Source organism: Zootoca vivipara, chromosome 2 (genome assembly GCF_965207765.1).
Source record: "Zootoca vivipara chromosome 2, rZooViv2.hap1.1, whole genome shotgun sequence".
NCBI lineage: Eukaryota > Metazoa > Chordata > Lepidosauria > Squamata > Lacertidae > Zootoca > Zootoca vivipara.
In genome coordinates this window covers 76,384,057-76,401,893 of record NC_142584.1, presented here as the reverse complement: position 1 = coordinate 76,401,893, position 17,837 = coordinate 76,384,057, and the positions used below count along the sequence as shown (strand labels likewise).

General features: G+C 40.1%; 1 protein-coding gene and 1 long non-coding RNA gene across 2 annotated transcripts in view; one reads left to right on the top strand and one right to left on the bottom strand.

The window, feature by feature from the left end:
* The window catches only part of NUP210 (nucleoporin 210), an 85,542-nt gene extending 69,129 nt beyond the window's left edge, over window positions 1-16,413 (top strand). Inside the window, exons 31-40 of the mRNA XM_088663252.1 lie at window positions 1,281-1,456; window positions 3,015-3,232; window positions 5,609-5,745; window positions 6,562-6,685; window positions 8,086-8,232; window positions 8,787-9,034; window positions 10,088-10,304; window positions 11,028-11,123; window positions 11,227-11,307; window positions 13,176-16,413. Coding sequence (XP_088519378.1) covers window positions 1,281-1,456; window positions 3,015-3,232; window positions 5,609-5,745; window positions 6,562-6,685; window positions 8,086-8,232; window positions 8,787-9,034; window positions 10,088-10,304; window positions 11,028-11,123; window positions 11,227-11,307; window positions 13,176-13,276 — 1,545 coding nt within the window. The 3' untranslated portion in view covers window positions 13,277-16,413. The remainder of the gene's footprint in view (window positions 1-1,280; window positions 1,457-3,014; window positions 3,233-5,608; window positions 5,746-6,561; window positions 6,686-8,085; window positions 8,233-8,786; window positions 9,035-10,087; window positions 10,305-11,027; window positions 11,124-11,226; window positions 11,308-13,175) is intronic.
* Window positions 8,277-10,875, bottom strand: LOC148686923 (uncharacterized). The gene is made up of 2 exons (XR_015948457.1): window positions 10,742-10,875; window positions 8,277-9,891 (listed from the first exon to the last, which is right to left on the bottom strand). It is a non-coding gene; the product is annotated as an uncharacterized LOC148686923 (long non-coding RNA).
* Window positions 16,414-17,837: the final 1,424 nt, after the last annotated feature.

Sequence of the window (17,837 nt, the reverse complement as noted above, 5' to 3'; positions counted from 1 at the left end):
GATGAAACATGGGGTGTATTATGGCTTACCAGGTTCCTTACTTTCCACCTGTTTCTGCAATCCCAAGCAAGCAGCAAAAGCAGTGAATTAATGAGCCCATAGTTGTACATGACCACAAGTTGTACAGGCCTGAGAAAGAAGTTTGGTTGATACCATATTCACTATAGAATTTATTTATAAAAGGACTTGTCAATGATAGCAAGGTATATGAGTCCATGTACATTTAGTGGAACCTATCCTAATACGTTTTTATTTTAAATCCAGTGTCTAAGGAGGCATATAAGCATATTTCTTCTTACCCATGAGGTCTTGTGGCTTGCTTAATTAGTTTGTACATCGACAGAGCTTAAGCTTTTTTAAAATAAAAATAATCATATTCTCATGTTCTGTTGGAGTTTGGGGCTCATGGGAAAAGTAATAGTAATTACTAGAACCTATTAGAATTAAGCCAGACGGCTCCCAGGAGGCCTTGCTGGATGAGCTAAGGAAGATAACGTTTCAACAAAGGACCAAAGTCCATCTGTCAGGGCCTTCTCTTTAAATGGTTCTGCCCCTTTGGGACAGCTTACGCAATCTTTAAGGTGCACACTGTTGATTCTGTGGTCACACACTCCTAAGTAACTGAGGAGGAGGACTGGCCTGGGGAAGTTATCCCCAGGAGTTTGGGGATTATGGAGAAGCTACATCAGATGATACAGAATGGTGTAGATTAGAAGGCCCCTTATGGAGTGGGGTAACCTGGGAATAATCCAAATCAGGGTAAAACTGGGACCTGGGTGCACAGAAAATGAAACACGCAACCATTAGGATCTTTACATAAAAATCTGGATCCTAAATTGCTCCTCCATTCACATATATAGCCTCCTATATATCCCACACTATCCCTCCTATTCATCCCACACTAAATTTAGAAAGATAAAACAGCTTCGGAACTCCGATGGCATAATAATAATCCACCTTCCATGCAGTGAGTAGGAGATACACACATGCACACACTCACTATTCCACATCCCTGAAGCGTTTATTAGGAGTGCAATAAGGGTTAAAGATAAAAAACATTAAAGCAGGCACCCCCAAACTTCGGCCCTCCAGATGTTTTGGACTACAATTCCCATCATCCCTGACCACTGGTCCTCTTAGCTAGGGATCATGGGAGTTGTAGGCCAAAACATCTGGAGGGCCGCAGTTTGGGGGTGCCTGCATTAAAGGATATGATAGCTTATAAGCAATTTGGCCAGTAGGAAAAACGATCTCATACTCTTGTTTCCCCGTTTCCCTAGGTGGCTCCTATTTCCTACTTGAGAATATCAATGAACCCAATTTTCCGTACACAAAACCATGAAGCATTATTGGCATTCCCATTGGGCATGACGTTGACCTTGACCATCTACTTCCATGACAGCTTTGGAGATACTTTCCATTCACAAAATTCTGTGCTTAGCTTTGCAATCAACAGGTACTTGTCTATACAATTAGCTTAATTTTACAGGAGATATAAATAGCCGAGTATGTGAGTTGATTCAAGGTACTGATACCTCAGCAACTGACAACCCCCTTGGGCTAGCTGTTTAACTTTAAACATGTTCAGTGAACATATAAAAGAACTGAAAAGTGTGAATGAAAGCTGGTATACTGGTGCTTTGATAAGATCTGAACAAACCACCCGCCTGGAAAGTGATCAATGCACATCTTCCATGGAATTACTCCAAGGCTTTGCATGTATAGGAAAAAAGAAAGGAGAGTGCTTAAAAGTTCTTTAAATAACATTTTTTAAAAATCTGCTCAGGTCAAATCAGTGCTTTGAAACCGTGTATTTTCCCAGTTGGATTAAATAGTAATGCCTGTTCCTACTCACCTAGCAGTTCGAAAGCATGTCAAGTGCAAGTAGATAAATAGGTACCGCTCCGGCGGGAAAGTAAGCGGCGTTTCTGTGCGCTGCTTTGGTTCGCCAGAAGCAGCTTAGTCATGCTGGCCACATGACCCGGAAGCTGTCTGCGGACCAACGCCGGCTCCCTCGGCCAGTAAAGCGAGATGAGCATGCAACCCCAGAGTCATCCGTGACTGGACCTAATGGACCTTTACCTTTTAAACACATTTACTTGCCATAAATCCCACTTGTTCACAGAACTTTCAAGCCATTTTACTGAGCATCAAATACTAGTAATTTATAAAGTTTGCTCATCCTTTTTGGCATATTACAGCAGTTGCAGCCCAGTGTTGTTGCCTGGGGTCTTCTTTTCCAGCTCCCCAACAGCTAGTGGGAAGACATCACGTCCTCTCCAACTGGCTGTGGGGTTTGAATAAGGCCAGCCAGTGAATTTGGCCAATCACAAGTGGGCCTGAAGTTGGGTCCCAGATGGGTGCACCTGGCCAAGGACTCCTATGGAAGTCTTCACTCAGGTCAGCCCCTTACACATAAATTAAGACTGCCTACGGACCCAATTCCTATGGGATTCGACTTACAATTTTTTTCTACTTACAAATGTTCATTTGGAATGCATTAAATTCATAAGTAGAGGTACCACTGTATGTCATAGGGCAGTCCTAACTCAGGATCAACTCCCAATAATAATAGCAGGTGGGCTAGATATTTCGGGACACACCCAATGCTTATGTCAAAGCCTACTTACATCAGTAATCAAGATGTGGCCTGTTTTGATCCCAAAACATCATACTCTGGTTATGACTTCTGTCCACACCCCCAGCCTCAGAGGCGTCAGACACACTGTGTCTGGGCATGCAAATGACTCTTAACAGTTGATGATGGTTATGAGTGGCTGGTATCTGATACTATGTACATTTGCTTGGAAATCCTGCAGAAGGAACTGTGTATTGGAGTTCAATACCTTCCTAAAGTTTAGCTTTTGGAAAATATAAATGTTAACACAACTTTCTGTTGCATGTGGCTATTTTGATCTGCTGTCTTTTGACTTCCCTTGATTCTGGGATATAATAAAATGCTCTCATTTCCTTGGATACCACTTTTAAAACTATTTACTTCTTTTTGTCTATAGAGATGATTTTGTACAGGTAGGGAAAGGAGCCTCCAACAACACGTTAATAATCCGAACAATGAATGTAGGCCTAAGTTTGCTTAAAGTATGGGATGCAGAGAACAGCATTATTGCCGATTATGTGCCTCTCCCTGTGCAACATGCCATCTACCCTGAGCTCAGAGATATCGTCAAAGGTGACGTCCTTTGCTTAACTTCCTCACTGGTAAACCAAGAAGGTAAGGAATCAGAATAATAATTGACACTAACTGAGAATTGTGACAATAAAATAGGGTGTATGGCAACATTAAATTGCCATGGAAACTTCATACAGTTGTGGGTGCAGCACATTTTCAAAACAACCAAATACATTATTCATTATGTTGTTCCACTATCAAATGTCAGGCCCTATCCCTGCTAATGAGATGAACCAATTTAATCAGCTCCTCTGTCTTTAACTATATCAGATCGATATGTCATTTTGCTCTGAATGGTTGTCATTTCTATTGATCTTTAAAACAGTAATATAATTGAATTTTGCTATACGTATATCGAAAAACCAGAGGGACCACTTTTTATGTGAAGTAGGTCATGAGGCAGACAGTAAGATTTGAAGGAATGCGTGTCAGAGAGCCAAAGTGATGGCAGTCTCTTTTATATCATTTTTTAAGAAGAAAAAAATTCATAGAGTGATATACAGATTTCAGAGGATGGATTTAAAACTAATATGGTGTTGGTGTTGGCATGAGTGTGCCAGGATGCTGATTAGGAGGATAGGCCACACGATGCATGGATGAGAATGTGGCCTTCTGAAATATGCTAAATAATTCCACCATACCAGAAACAAGGTGCATGTATGAGATAAATAAGGCACTCCAAAGAAAGCTAATATGCCACCCATAGGCAGTTTTTATGTAACCTAGGCTGGGATAAAGTGGGCAGACTGGTTAAGAAGCCCTGTTAAGTTTTCTATCAGTGCCTTTTTCCTCTTGCTCTACTTGTGGGTGTGGTTGGTGCTGTGGGAAGACCAACTAGTTTACTCTTAAACTGCTTACCTTCTTGCCTTTAGTCTTTGCTGCAAGTGCTGCTGGTTCTGCTGTTTTGTTTTGTTTTAAATCCTGTTTACTGTTTATCTTCTGCTAGTTGTATGTTACAACTTCTTTTTGAACAATATAGTAGTCCCTTTGGGAGGGGGAATCCAATTACCAATTACCAATTATCGCTTGGGCCTATCATATCCCCCCTTTTCAAAGCTGGTCCGGTTTGGAAGGCCCCTTTTTCTATCAGTGATGCTTTTGGCTTACTGTATAAATGTTGTTGTTGTTGTTTAGTCGTTTAGTCGTGTCCGACTCTTTGTGACCCCATGGACCAGAGCACACCAGGCACTCCTGTCTTCCACTGCCTCCCGCAGTTTGGTCAGACTCATGTTCGTAGCTTCAAGAACACTGTCCAGCCATCTCGTCCTCTGTCATCCCCTTCTCCTTTGCTTTTAGAGGCAGCTATCACCTGGAAGTCATTTAAACTGCTCAACATGTAGGCTAGAGATGTGAGACAAGCGATTTGGGGCAGTTTTCTTCATTGGATCACAAACTGTGTTTTTCTCAGAGGTTTGTACTACCTTTGGAAGAAAAAGGAACACCCTCAGTACATGACTAGTGTTACCCCAGTTGCAGCGCTCACAGGCCAGTGTTTCCCAGTTATCAGTGCTTATACCATGTTTTTTTTAGATTTGCCTTGAGAGCGTCTTTAAACCTCTTTTGTTGTCCACTGGTATTTTGCTTTCCATTCTTAAGTTGGGATTCGAGTAGTTGCTTTGGAAGACAATAAGAAGCACGAACGCAGGGCGAAAAGGAGAAACGAGTTAAGAGGAAGGCTCATTTGGCAGACCCTCACCGTGATCAACTCCCACATGGAAACCTATGTCCCCACTGTGGAAGGATGTGTGGATCCAGAATTGGCCTCCACAATTTATGGACTCACTGTTAAGACTGTGTTCATGGAAGACAGTCTTACTTGGCTACGAGTGGATCGCCAAAGAGGAAGTAGTGTTACACCATGATCGGTGCAATGGAGCAATTTTGATCAGGACTCGTGTCACACCCATAATGAGTAGAGCAGCATTAAGCTTAACTCTGAAGGAGTTCTTCACCATTCTCTTTGTGGCCAGATAATCCACCTGTCTGCTTCCTGGCTGAGTGGCAGCAGTGACTAGTGTGGCTTTTGCTAAGGCAGTTGCTGTGACTGATCCGGATGCTGGGCTTTAGGCAGGATGTAAGACAAAAGCAGAAATCCCAGCAGGGTAGATGTAGCTCTACCCTGAAGCTGCAAAAGATGAACAAATGCACCAGGCCAGACCTTCTCATGTTTTGCCTTGTAAATCATTGTTCCTCACTAGATGGATGTCTGCCCCTGTTTGCAAAAAAAAAAAAGTGATCTCACACTCTGTATACGTGTGCATATTTTTATTCAGTTTTTATTAACCATGGCACATTTAACATTTAATTTTCAGAATCGGCATCAAGCTCCATGTTACATGCAATAGGTGTTCTTTTTGAGTAAGACTGGTGAAATAACTTGATATAGCAATAGTTAATCTGATTATATATTTTTCACAGGTTTGGCAGGAACGTGGAGTTCTTCTTCAAATAGTATTCTTCAGATTGATCCAAAGACAGGAGTAGCAGTAGCGAGGAATTCTGGAACTGTTACAATATATTATGAGATCCATGGATTGCTTAAGACCTACCGGGAGGTGAGACACTTCTGAATTTCATTTGCCACGTGGCTCTGTGTGGAGACTTCCTGTGACTAAAAGGAAATATATGCAGCACCTGAGTGTCCTTTTCTCATCAGCTGTGTCCACAGACCAAATTTCTTCAAGTTTAAAAAGCGTCTTTGAGATTTGATCCGCAAACTGTTTGAAAGGAAATGCCATGTTTTTAATAGTTCTATGCACCAAGCGGCATTTTTAAATTTGGGAAGACTTGCTGAGAGAAAAGCCTCTAATAAAATGCTTGAGGATATCCCATCTAGTCATCCATGTCAAAAGCAGCCATGTCACCTAATGTTACGTTTGCATCCGTCTGTTATTCTTATATGACAAGTTTCATCTGTGCATGGCTGAAATGTTTCTAAATTCCAAATAGCTTTGACATATTAGTATTCTATACTTGACTAAGTAGTATGAGTGAATTAAACAACTGGTGAGATTAAGCTATACTACAATTTTGCTCTGAAAAGGCTCTGTCGTTCAAGTACTGTGGGCAGGATTCTCCTAACGAGCCCTGCCAATGGAAGCTCTGCACAAGGACTTCTGCTTGTGCAATGGGGCTTTCTTCCCACCTCCCTCCACATGCTCCCCAAAATTGGCTTGGAGTGGGGCTCAGAGAATCCCCAGAACAGCACATGGAGGAGGAGAGGTGGAGTTGCTTCACAGAAAGAAGGTTCATCATTTAATTCAACTCTGCATAGCCAGATCTTTATACACAGACGGAAGCTTTTTTGTGGCTCCATGGGAATTGTATCCATATAAATAAGTGATAGTATGATCTCTTATTTTTCCCTCAAGGTGTTGATTAATGTACCTCAAAAGATTGTGGCAACACATGGAAGTGGAATGAAAGCAAGTTTGCAGGGCACTTTAACTTCGAAAGTTGTAGTTAAAGTTGGGCATGGAAGCAAAAATCTGAAAGGTATATTTAGTCACTTTCTTTATGTTTGAGTGTGAAAACTTGGACCAAACAAGCAAACTTTTCAGTGTAACATTAATTTTATGTATAAATACTACATTTATTATCTCTGTGTACAGCTTGTTGAGTTTCATTATGGGAAGGCATCTAAATAATTATTTTAGGGCATATGTAATTTTTCACTTAGCTGAATTAATGATGTTCAATATGTTTTAGTGGAGCACATACCTTTCATGGAAAAACAGCAAGGTTTCAGCCTCAACACAGACATGTATTTCATACATGCCCCTTAGGGGTTAAAGGAAGTAACCCATTTTGAAAGCGTTACTGGAAAGCAGACTATGACGTTAATAAATCAATAAACTGGGTGCTGCTGCACATATGCTAGTTTTTGGTGGAAGCCCGCCTTGTGTGATCCTTCCCTCTCATTAAATAACACAGGCATCCCCAAACTTCGGCCCTCCAGATGTTTTTGACTACAATTCCCATCATCCCTGACCACTGGTCCTGTTAGCTAGGGATCATGGGTGTTGTAGGCCAAAACATCTGGAGGGCTGCAGTTTGGGGATGCCTGAAATAACAGGAGAAGAAAATAAGAATCATGATTGTATACCCATGCTTATGTGCACATATCCTGGCTCAATTATGCCTTTATATGATCAGCAGAGGGGAACACAATCATCTACTTCTTTCACCAAGAGTGGCAATTTTTGGATGAGTGCATTTGGCCAACCATCTGCCAAACTTGTTCAATACTTTGATCTTTATTCCTTTTGAAGAACTTAATTTTGAGTTTGGGAAGGTGTTCTGAGAACATATACCTCTAAAAATTACTTAGAAGTATTTCTATGTTAAAAGCATAAATAGTAATTTCTGTGCCATTTAACACATGTTTAATGATTAACAAGCAAGCATATTCTAACAATGCAATGCTGAGTACTTTCTGATATATTGAGTACATGTCCAAGGGAACTAATGCTTCATTTCAATCCAATAATAAATGGCACAATTTATCTTCTTGACAACCTCTGGAAAACACATTAGTGAGACTTCCGTAGAATACCAGGCTTGCTGGTTACAAGGCCTTGATCCAAAGTTTAAATGAAGTGAAATTACCTGTGGCATAATATGACCCATCACCTGACAACACTTTATACCTCATTCACTCTCAATAATTATTGTTGTAAAGCTGTCGGTGTTAAATGTTTTCATGTCGTAGGTGAGAAAAGGCAGCTCTATAAGTCTTCCTGCTCTAATAAATGTCTCTTGGCTTATATGCTTAATGGTATAAAGAAAATTACAGTTAAAAATTAAATTTCTTACTACCAGGTACAGTACTGCTATTTCTTTTTTTTAAAGTTTGTTTTTCTTGAATTTTAATTCCTTTACACAATTTTCCTTAGGCGAATGTTCACCCACCCAGATTGAAGTAATTGAAGAAATGAGGCCCCAGTCTAGTATCAATTGCCAACTGCATTTCAACAATGATATATTTGATTTTCCAGCCTCTGAAATTTTTGCAGCAGAACCTGGGTTTGATGTAGATTCAGGTAAGACAAATGGAAGCCCCAAATCACACCAACCACTCTCCAGCCATCATGCATGCTACGGTACTATATTTATCCTGTTAAGATAATACTGAGTAATGAGTTGAGGGAGCAAAAATAATAATCCAGTACATAAGTAATAAAGTAATAATGAGCAACATGGGAATATAGAGATACAAATGTGCCAAACAAGTTTAATGATGATTGGCTAGAACTGCAGTGTTAAATGAAGACAACACAGCAGGTGATAGCAAGCTGCTTTTCAGTGTTTGCAAACACCCTTGTTTCTCAGTGCTTCAAAAAAGTGCAAAACATTGGACTTGGAAAGCTCTTCGCTCATTTCAATTTCAGTTTGCAAGCACAGAGCACTGTCTCTTATGTCAGCTCTACATATGACATTGACTGTGGTGTTTTCATGCTAAGGTTGCCCTATTGACATTAACTGAGCCTCTGAATAAACATGCTTAGGACTTGAGTGCAAAACACTCAACAGTAACACAGTGAAAACTACATTGAAGGGGGGAAAGCTATTATTCAAATTGTTCTTGGTTCCTTAGGACATTATACTTGTTCCATCACAATGCACAGACTTGCGGACAAGCAGCTAAAACAACTTAGTATGAGCAAAACGACTGTTGTTGTAACAGCTTCAGTCCAAGGCAGCCATTTCTCCGAGTGGATCAGTGCCGAAGTGCCATTTAATCCGGGGTTTTACGCTAATCGGACTGAAATTGCCTTGAATAATCATTACACAAGTTCTGATGTGAAGATATTTGGAGCCACTGAAATTCTTGAAAATCTTGTGGTAAGTCATGACCAGTATTTTCAATTTGTTAATGTCGTGTTTCCATGAGCCAATGTGGATACCACGCACAGCAGTCCAATAAACAGCAGCATTTGAGCTGCAATGAAAAATTCAAAGTGAATGGGATTTCAGGCAGTAACAGAAATTTGGGGTATGAAGACAATATCCATCATATTGTCAATCTTTGTATGAAAAGTTTAAAATAAGTTTAAAAGAGACCACTGAAAGGAAGTCAAAGGAGGCACTAACTTAGATCAGCTTGGGCTTTTATCTGTGCACTACACTATTCTGCATATATATTTCACATAGTTACTGTTTTGATTTCCTGTAATTAGGTGGGTGTTATCTAGGCCACCCAGTGCAAATTCTCCTTTAATTAGTTACATTAGTAAGCTAATAAAATTAGAAGTCAAATTAATTGAAGTTCATCTTTATGTGAATATACCCAAGGGTGGGAAGTAGAATGTAAGCAGTCATTAAAGGAAACAAATACTCATATTCAGCTTCATAAATTGAGTGGGGGGAAATACCATTAGCATTTTAGCTACCCTATTTTTAATACAGAAGGGTAGAGTTGGCAAGGGACTTGAACAAATGAAGACCAAAAATGATTTATGATACCATAACACACCTTTGGGAATATCAGGAGAGAATAATGCTCTACATAGTTCTCTGCTTCAGATGTTAAACTATAATCCATATAGGCACCAGTAGAAAGAGATACAAGAAATGCATAGCTGACGTGACTTGGAGAAAAGACTGTCCAGCTTGGTATGGCAGGTCGTCTTGAGCAGAGGGTGTCTATCAAGCAGCTAGAGAGCATCTGTGAGAGCTCACTCTTCCAGGGGAAGGGTTCTCTTTAATGGAGAAGTGCCATCAGAAGAGGGAAAGAAAATAACATTTTTTAAAAATCGAATAGATCTGTCTTGGTTGTGCATCTGACACAGGACTCAAGTGGCTCAAAGTCAAATTAAGAGAGGAGAGACGATCCCACAGTACAATTTTTCTCTATCTCTGAGTGCTGTCAGTAAATAATACGTGTTTATCTTGTAGGTGAAATCTGGCTCACCTCTGGTGGTGGCCTTTGAGAAGGAAAGGTCCTATGGCTTGCCTAGTTATGTAACATATACTGTCAGCTTATCAGATCCAAGACTTGCAAGCAAAGGGTCTCTATCTACTACACTTACCATATCCAGCACAGGGACTGACCAATCTATCACAATCCCAGTGACAATGTTTTATGTACCTGACAGACCCTTATCAGTGAGACGTAAGTTTCTCTTTCTATATTTATACCTTCCATTGTAGTAGTCCCTTTAAAAAAAAATTAAATGTGCTATTGAAAACATCAGTGTTTTTTTAGTGCTGGATTGGCATAAGTTTTATCTCCAAAGCTATATGTAGGCAAATGTGGTAGTGTAGCATTGCTAGAACATAGATTTTATTGCATACAGATTTTTCCTAATTTGAAAAAGTTCAGAAAATCAGTGCCAGTTTGGTATTCAATGCCTCTGTATTCACCAACATCCCAGAACCTTCCCTTTCTAGGGCAGGTCTTCGTGCTTCCAAAAAGCTCGTACAAAAGGGAGGGGACCCAGAGAGTGGCATTAGATCTATGGCTTTAGTTGAAAGAGCAACCTGGGAAAGCACCAATTTGCACATAATTATGTTTGGGTGCATGCATGGGAATTTTTGCTGTTCACTCACCATTGATCTCTCAGGAAGCACAGCATCATACTCTTAACTGATAATTCTTTAAAGCTGTATTTTAAGGATAATGGTATAACATTTTCAGGGGCTCTGGAAAGCAATTAATATTGACATTTAAATATATTTTTGAACTATCACAGGCATGCACATTCCAAACGTTGCTTTGAAATAGTCAAATAATGTTATTTAAATAGATAGCACAATCGCATTAAAAACAGTTTAGGGTGTTAGGTCTGTTTATAACATGGATACCCATATATCTTCTTTTCAATATGATCCTCAGATGAACCAAGCTTATTCCAACACTTCCTTGATTCCTATCAAGCCATGTTTTTCACACTTTTTGCACTACTAGCAGGGATGGCTGTTACAGTAATAGGTAAGTGTCAAGGAGTTCTGAAGCATTCCTCCCCCCTTAATGTTTTCATATTTTGTGTGGTTTCAACTTAATTTCTGCCCATTTGTTCTGCCATGTCTTTCAGTGCACTATGCTGTTTTCTCACCAAAGGAGCAGCTCACTCACCCAGCTTTTCTCCCAAGGACGAGTCCTGAGCATAGACAACGTAAGCAGATCTTCACCATTTTGAATTGAAACAAACTTTTCTCGCTTGAACTATTGTACTGCATAAACATTGCAGCAAGGGAGAGTGTTCCCCTCAGAGTAGACTGCCTGAGCCAAGTGGCATAACTGTACTTTGCAGGATACTGAAACTTGCCAATTTTGACTCTTATCACCTCACACAGGTTTCTTATTTAATTGTGGCTCCTCTGAGCCAATGGGCACACTAATTTTAGTTCTGTGCTTATGAAAGGAAACTACAAGAGCAGCTGTAACACTAAACCAAATCCTCTCTTCTTCTTAAAATGGCACAACTTTCAAAGAAAGTCAATCAGCTCGTGATAAACCCCAAAGAGATGTTTTGCCCCTCTTTTTTCTTATATAGCAGGGTGGGGAACTTGTGGCTGTGGGTGTTTTTGGATTCCAACTCCCATCAGGATGGCCATTGGTCAGGGATGATGGGAGTTGGAGTCCAACAGTGTCTGGAGGGTCAAAGGTTGCCCCTACCTGTTGCAGTGGTTCTCATTACAGAACACAACATTTGGAAATGGGGGGAAAGTTTCCATTTTCACTAAATTCATAGACTTTCTTCAGCTGCTATCTGTATACAGTAGTTAAAAGCAGCCCCAGAGGCTGCAGTTGGGAGCAGAATAGTATTGAGGAAAAATATTGTTGATCCTTTTCCCCACCCGCTATTTGTAGGTCCCCAGCTGCTTTTCTACCTATTGTCATCTTAAGGCTAGTTCTCAATGGCCTGATAAACTGTGGCTGAGCTTTCCTACTTCAGATTGTATACACATGTTCTTCCATAAAAAACAACTTCTCTCACCATGGAAACCAGGACAAGGACTCTAATCTAGCCTTTACCTGACATGCTAATGTTCTGTATGGAGCAGTGTTGCTGGGGGGTTTTTGTGGAGGAGTTTTCAGACATGTCAGGCCATCTGCAATCTGAAGTGTTATTTGTGAGAAATAGGTCTTAGCTGGTAGAACACTTGTTCGGAATAGTTGGTTGACGTGGCATTGTGCCTGATTTGTTCTCAAGATTGTTATTTAATGTTCAGTCTTACAAAGTTACATCCTGCCAATAGCTCAAGGCAGATATCCCTGAAGCCATCTCACATTATATTAGGGGAATTATTTTCAAAAGTCAAAATACAGTGGAACCTTGGTTCTCAAACGGCTTAGTTGACGAACAAATTGGCTCTTGAATGCCGAAAACCTGGAAGTACCGTAAATGTTCTGGTTTTCGAACGTGTTTTGGAAGCCGAATGTCTGATGCAGTTGTCAGCTATTGTTTCTGGGGCGCCTGCACCAATCGGAAGCCGCTTCTTGTTTTTTTAATGTTTCGGAAGTTGAACCGACTTCCGGAACGGAATATGTTCGAGAACCAAGGTACCACTATATTTGAAACAAAATCTACACAGCAGTAAGACAATAACAGCAAATGCTGGTAATCTTGCATCCCTCCTCTACAGATGATTTTAAATGAATAGTGGATACTTTTTAAAAAGTAATACTGAATATTTGTGTTCTGCGGCATTAAAACCATACTGGCCACATATGACACTGAAGACCACAATGACCTCTGCCACTACTTTCAAAATGCCCCCCACCTCCACCTTCTCCCAGTATCCTATTCACTGAATTGAAAATGGCTTGATAAAAATTTCATATATAAAGGGTAGGATTCAACTAAGTTGTGTGCACCTAATGAGGTTCACGGGTGCAATGGGATGTCTCCCACTTCTCCTTCCCCCGCAGCCTGAATCATGTTTTTGTGACTCCATGAAGATCCTTAACATGAAACAATCTAGCAACATTTTTATCATATATATGAATAATAATTCTGCCTTTTGTTTATAAATGTAGGATTTCCTGCTCGATCTGCAACTTCCTTCAGTTCCTCATCTTCAGGCACCATTAATGGCTCTCCCACCAGACTGTGGAGTCCTGGTTATGCTTCACAGTAGACAGAGCTTTTTCCCTCTCAAAAGACTCTTGTTTGTATTTTAAAGTACTAGTGCTTTTACTGGTAACTAATTCATTACCTGATGGTAGCTTGTCAAAGCTTAGCTTTTTGCTCAGTTTATTGCGACTCTCTTTCTTTGACGAATGCAACAAAATTTCTGTATACCTTAATTCACCATGCCCATATTATTTAAGGGTAGTAGAACCTACTCTTCTACAATCTATCATTATTAACAGTACTATCTGGATGTTGGGAGAGGAATTTATGGTTATTGCCCAGTATCTGTGTTGATCTAGCTTGCCTTTTCTTTCTTTGTATACTTCAGTTAATACTAGTTGTACCTCCTAGTTGTCCGTATCAATGCAGTGCATATGTTTGTTTACTTCCTGTGGAAATTGTATTTTTATAGTTTCATAATGAGGCTTAATGCAGATAAGGAAGAGAGATACAAGGACATAAACCAAAAACGTGAAAGGGATATATGCTTTTAAAGCCTAAAGTTTTAGTTTGGTTACAGATTTTATTAATTTATTTTGAGACTCAGGAATGAAAGTGCTGCACTATTACATTCTCACACCCTTTAGCCTTATAAATAATTTGAATTCCCCAGTTTAGAAAGTAGTTATGCTGTAATAACTATTGAATAGTTGTGCCTTTTTTGTGTAAGAATTGTAGTAGGGTCTCCTCTCACCTAAAAATAGTCAGCATGCACTTCACCAGTTGCTGCAAGTACCAAGACCCTCTGCTATTTACCTGCAAATGGATTTTTTATTATAGTTATTCTTTGACTATGCAGGGTTGTTTTTTTCTTTAAAAAAACAGGAATAGTTTTATTTTAAGGAAAAGTTTATTTTATGCTGAGCCTTTTTTTAAAGAAAATAATGTTGATATAAAGTGGGTGACCGTGTATTTTTTTAGTTCTTTGCAAATGTTAAATACCTCATCAGAAACTGGCCACATTTGGGCATCATGCTAAATCAGCGCTGGGGAATGTCTTTAGCTTCATGGGCCAGATCCTTTTCCAAATATGTCTTGTGGGTCAAATTTGGACAGGTAAGTGACCTACCTGTCAATCTCTTGGTGTTACAAATGACATTTCTATCCTTTGAACTGCCAAATGCCTGGAAGGAAAGGCACTCCTAAAAGCAAGCTTTCCCCCTTTGTTTGCAGTGAAACAGCTTCTGAAATGAAGGGGGAAACTTGCTTTTAGCAGCACCTTGCTGCCTGCTGCATACTTAGAAAATTAGCCAAATTGAGCAGGTAGGGGTGCACAACAGGGTTTCCTGCAGGGAGCTCTCTTGCACGCCCAGATCCAGCAAGGTTGCCCTTGCTGGGTTCCTGCTTTGTGCAACGCTTCAGAGGCTCCCGACAATCAGTTTGTTATTAGATTCTTTGGAAGAAGCACAAGGAGGCTTTGGCCAAGGGGTGCCCTTTTGGCTGAGTCAAGCCCCACCTTTACCTGTATGATGCCATGTGTAGGAAACACCCAAACCACCCTGGTGGGCCAAATTGGCCATACAAAACCATGCAAAATTGGCCCACAAAAGTAAGGTTCCTCACCTGCGTGCTAAAAAAAAATAGCTCCAAGGATGAGGCATCAGAATCCTAAACTGTGGCTAATGCTGATTAGAATATTCAGATTTATAACCTATGGTTTTAAGTTCCTTGTTTCAGTGAGCCAAAGTGACAAACAATTCCAGTTTGTCAAGTCTGAAGAATATGGTACGTTGTGGTAAATCTGAACTAGAAATGGAAAGCTTCCACATTCCTCCTGAGTGCATGGGAGTGGGGCTCATACAAGCCCAAAGCCCACTGTGGTTTATTGGCCAAGGCTCCGATGTGGCCAGTGAGTCTCACTGAGCACCTCTTGACCTGATACTGTGGCCTGGATTAGGACCCTTATACTTGAAGTGCTGCATGAGTGTCATGGAAATGTGGATAAGGGAGGGTACACAAAAGAGCAGTTCAGTCCTCACAAACTGACTCCCGCAACAGGAAATATTTTTATTTTTGTTGCGCTGTCTATACGGTTGTGAACTTCCCACGTGAACGTGTGCATGCCTTAGCTCTACTGACGTCAGTGCAGTTATTGTTCATTTCAAGCAGAACAAAAAAATTCCCCAAGGATTTAGAAATACAGCTGGTACAATAAATACTTTGTGTCGGCATGTAATCTACAATATGCACAGGTAGCCAAAGAAGTAACAACATACCACCACATATAGTATAAATTTGGACTGGAAACGTCACATGGTTTCTTGTGGACTTTTCTTCCTTCCTTTTTTCATACAATGGTTGCTGGGAAGTTCAGTGTCTACAACAACCAGCAGTGTGGTTCTTCGATGCCATAGCAGTAAGGAACTCAAAGATTGACCTGGAGTAATTGTTTCTAAATTCCAATTCACTAGCTCAAAGCTTCTGAAATGCCTGGCTGTTCAGTATTTACTGGGCCCAGAAGTAGGTCGCTGTGCAAATGCAGTGTTGCCAATCTGCCAGGAAACAAGACTGCCAACAAAATACAAAGGTGAAGTTTTTGCAGAGGTTCAACAAAAAAGAATGTGATGTTTACCAAGTGAATATTCTCTAGGTCTGGTCTTTGTACTGTGGCTGACATCCAACTGTGACAGCCCACTTGTACAACAGATTTCTGCTCAGCCAATAGGCGTTCCCTTTCTTTTCCTTCCTCCTATAATCCCCAACTGATCCAAAACTGCCATGAAGATTTGGAGAACCCTCTGGAATAGATCAGTGACATGGGGGGAGGGGCTACAAGAGGCAGGAGAACGGTGGGGTCCCATCACATTATCTGATGTGACATTGGATATCACCTACTGTCTGGTGTTGGGATTGTATCATAAACACCTTCTTTTCAACCCTAAGTATTAATAATTAACATTTAACAGGGATCAGTTTAGAACAAGAAATCTTAGTGCCTAATTCTAACACTGTGAGTGTATGTGACTGTGAACAATCCTTATTGTGATGCTTTAAAAAATGTCAATGCAGGGAATATTTCATGGAAACTTTGAAAGTTGTACAAAGATACTGTGACAAAGTTGTATTTGTATATTGAAAAGTTTTTGCTTGGTTTCCTACAGTTTATTTGCTTGAGAAATAAAAATATGGTTTAACACAAAAGCATTACCTAAAAATTATTAAATATAAACATTCAACCTTAGACATTTTTGTAATATAATCATGATGAGATGGATGTATAAATTGGTAACAAGGGAAGGGAAAACTTATACATGCAATACAGAATAATAATAAACAAAAGGCTCTGGAAGAAGAGCAGGGGGGCGTTGACGTTAACTGTCTTTTCACAATCTCCATGTTTTTGTTTTCTCACCCAGCTGTCAAAGGAATAGCCTTTACATTTGGGGATAGCATTTCCTTCTAATTCAAAGACAGCTACTGAGTTCATTGGGAGACGACCAGAGGTTCCCGGTTGCCCTAGGAATGTCTTTCAAGTAAAGTAGGCAGTGGCATCTGAGTTAAATTCTTATAAGCTCTGTTTTTACCCTAAATAAACTTTTATTTTGCTCTGTGAACCCTCCTCTTTCTGGGTACCAAAACAGAGTGATAGGGGAATAGGAAAGGGAGGGAAGATATAAGACCTTTTTCTAATGATGATGGTTGCCCTGGTTATTCCACCTAATATGTCTCTAGCTTTAAAATTTCTGCACCTACTGTGCTTAAACACTCTAGTGCCTTACATTTTACTGAAAAGCAGGTGTTGCAGTTTTCTATGAGAAAACTGAAGCACCCCCAAATCTAGAGAGAGCTAAAAAGAAAGTGTGTTTGGTTTTGGTAGCAGCTGATTAGAGTTTTGTGGGTTTATTGGCATTTCTTTTTAATAGGAACCATGTGAGGGTCAACTCAAAGAGGTTGGTAAAAAAAAACCAACAACACACATTGCTTAAAATCTATAGGCATATAACATTTTGAAGGTTTCTAATTTTGTGCTCTTTCCACTGAATTCAGTAGAGAATTGGATGTTAACTGCTCTTGAGCTGTGGTTGGCTGTAGTGCACATGTCCAAACACTGTTATTAAGACAAGTGGCTCTGAAGAACCCTTGGGAAGTCTGAACCCTGAAGGCTCTCCAAGCTATTGGTTCCAGACAAAACACAGTCCGACCACAAGAGGAAGATACTGATGTGTCTAGACTAGCTGCCTTCCTTTTTAACATGGCCTGCCACAGAAAACAGCCTGTGAATGTTCTGTGATCTGTCACTGATTTATCCCTCTTGCCTGATTTTCCCACACTTAAACTTGTATTTCTATAGCATCATATTATTTCCATAACTGGCTTAAACTTAATGATGTGTGATTAGAATTAGTTTCTTCTCCATACTACTGGGTCAGTCTTTTACTCTTCCCCTACTGTGATACTTGGAAGAAAGGGAACAATCCAGAAGAAAGACAGCATGGAACAGGGAAAGGCGCATGTAGTGGTTGTGCCCCCCAAGTGGCTAACATGACACCTACCTACAACATTTAATAGATTCTTGTAATTACGAGCACAGTACCATTATACATTGTTGAAGGCGGAACCTGCTA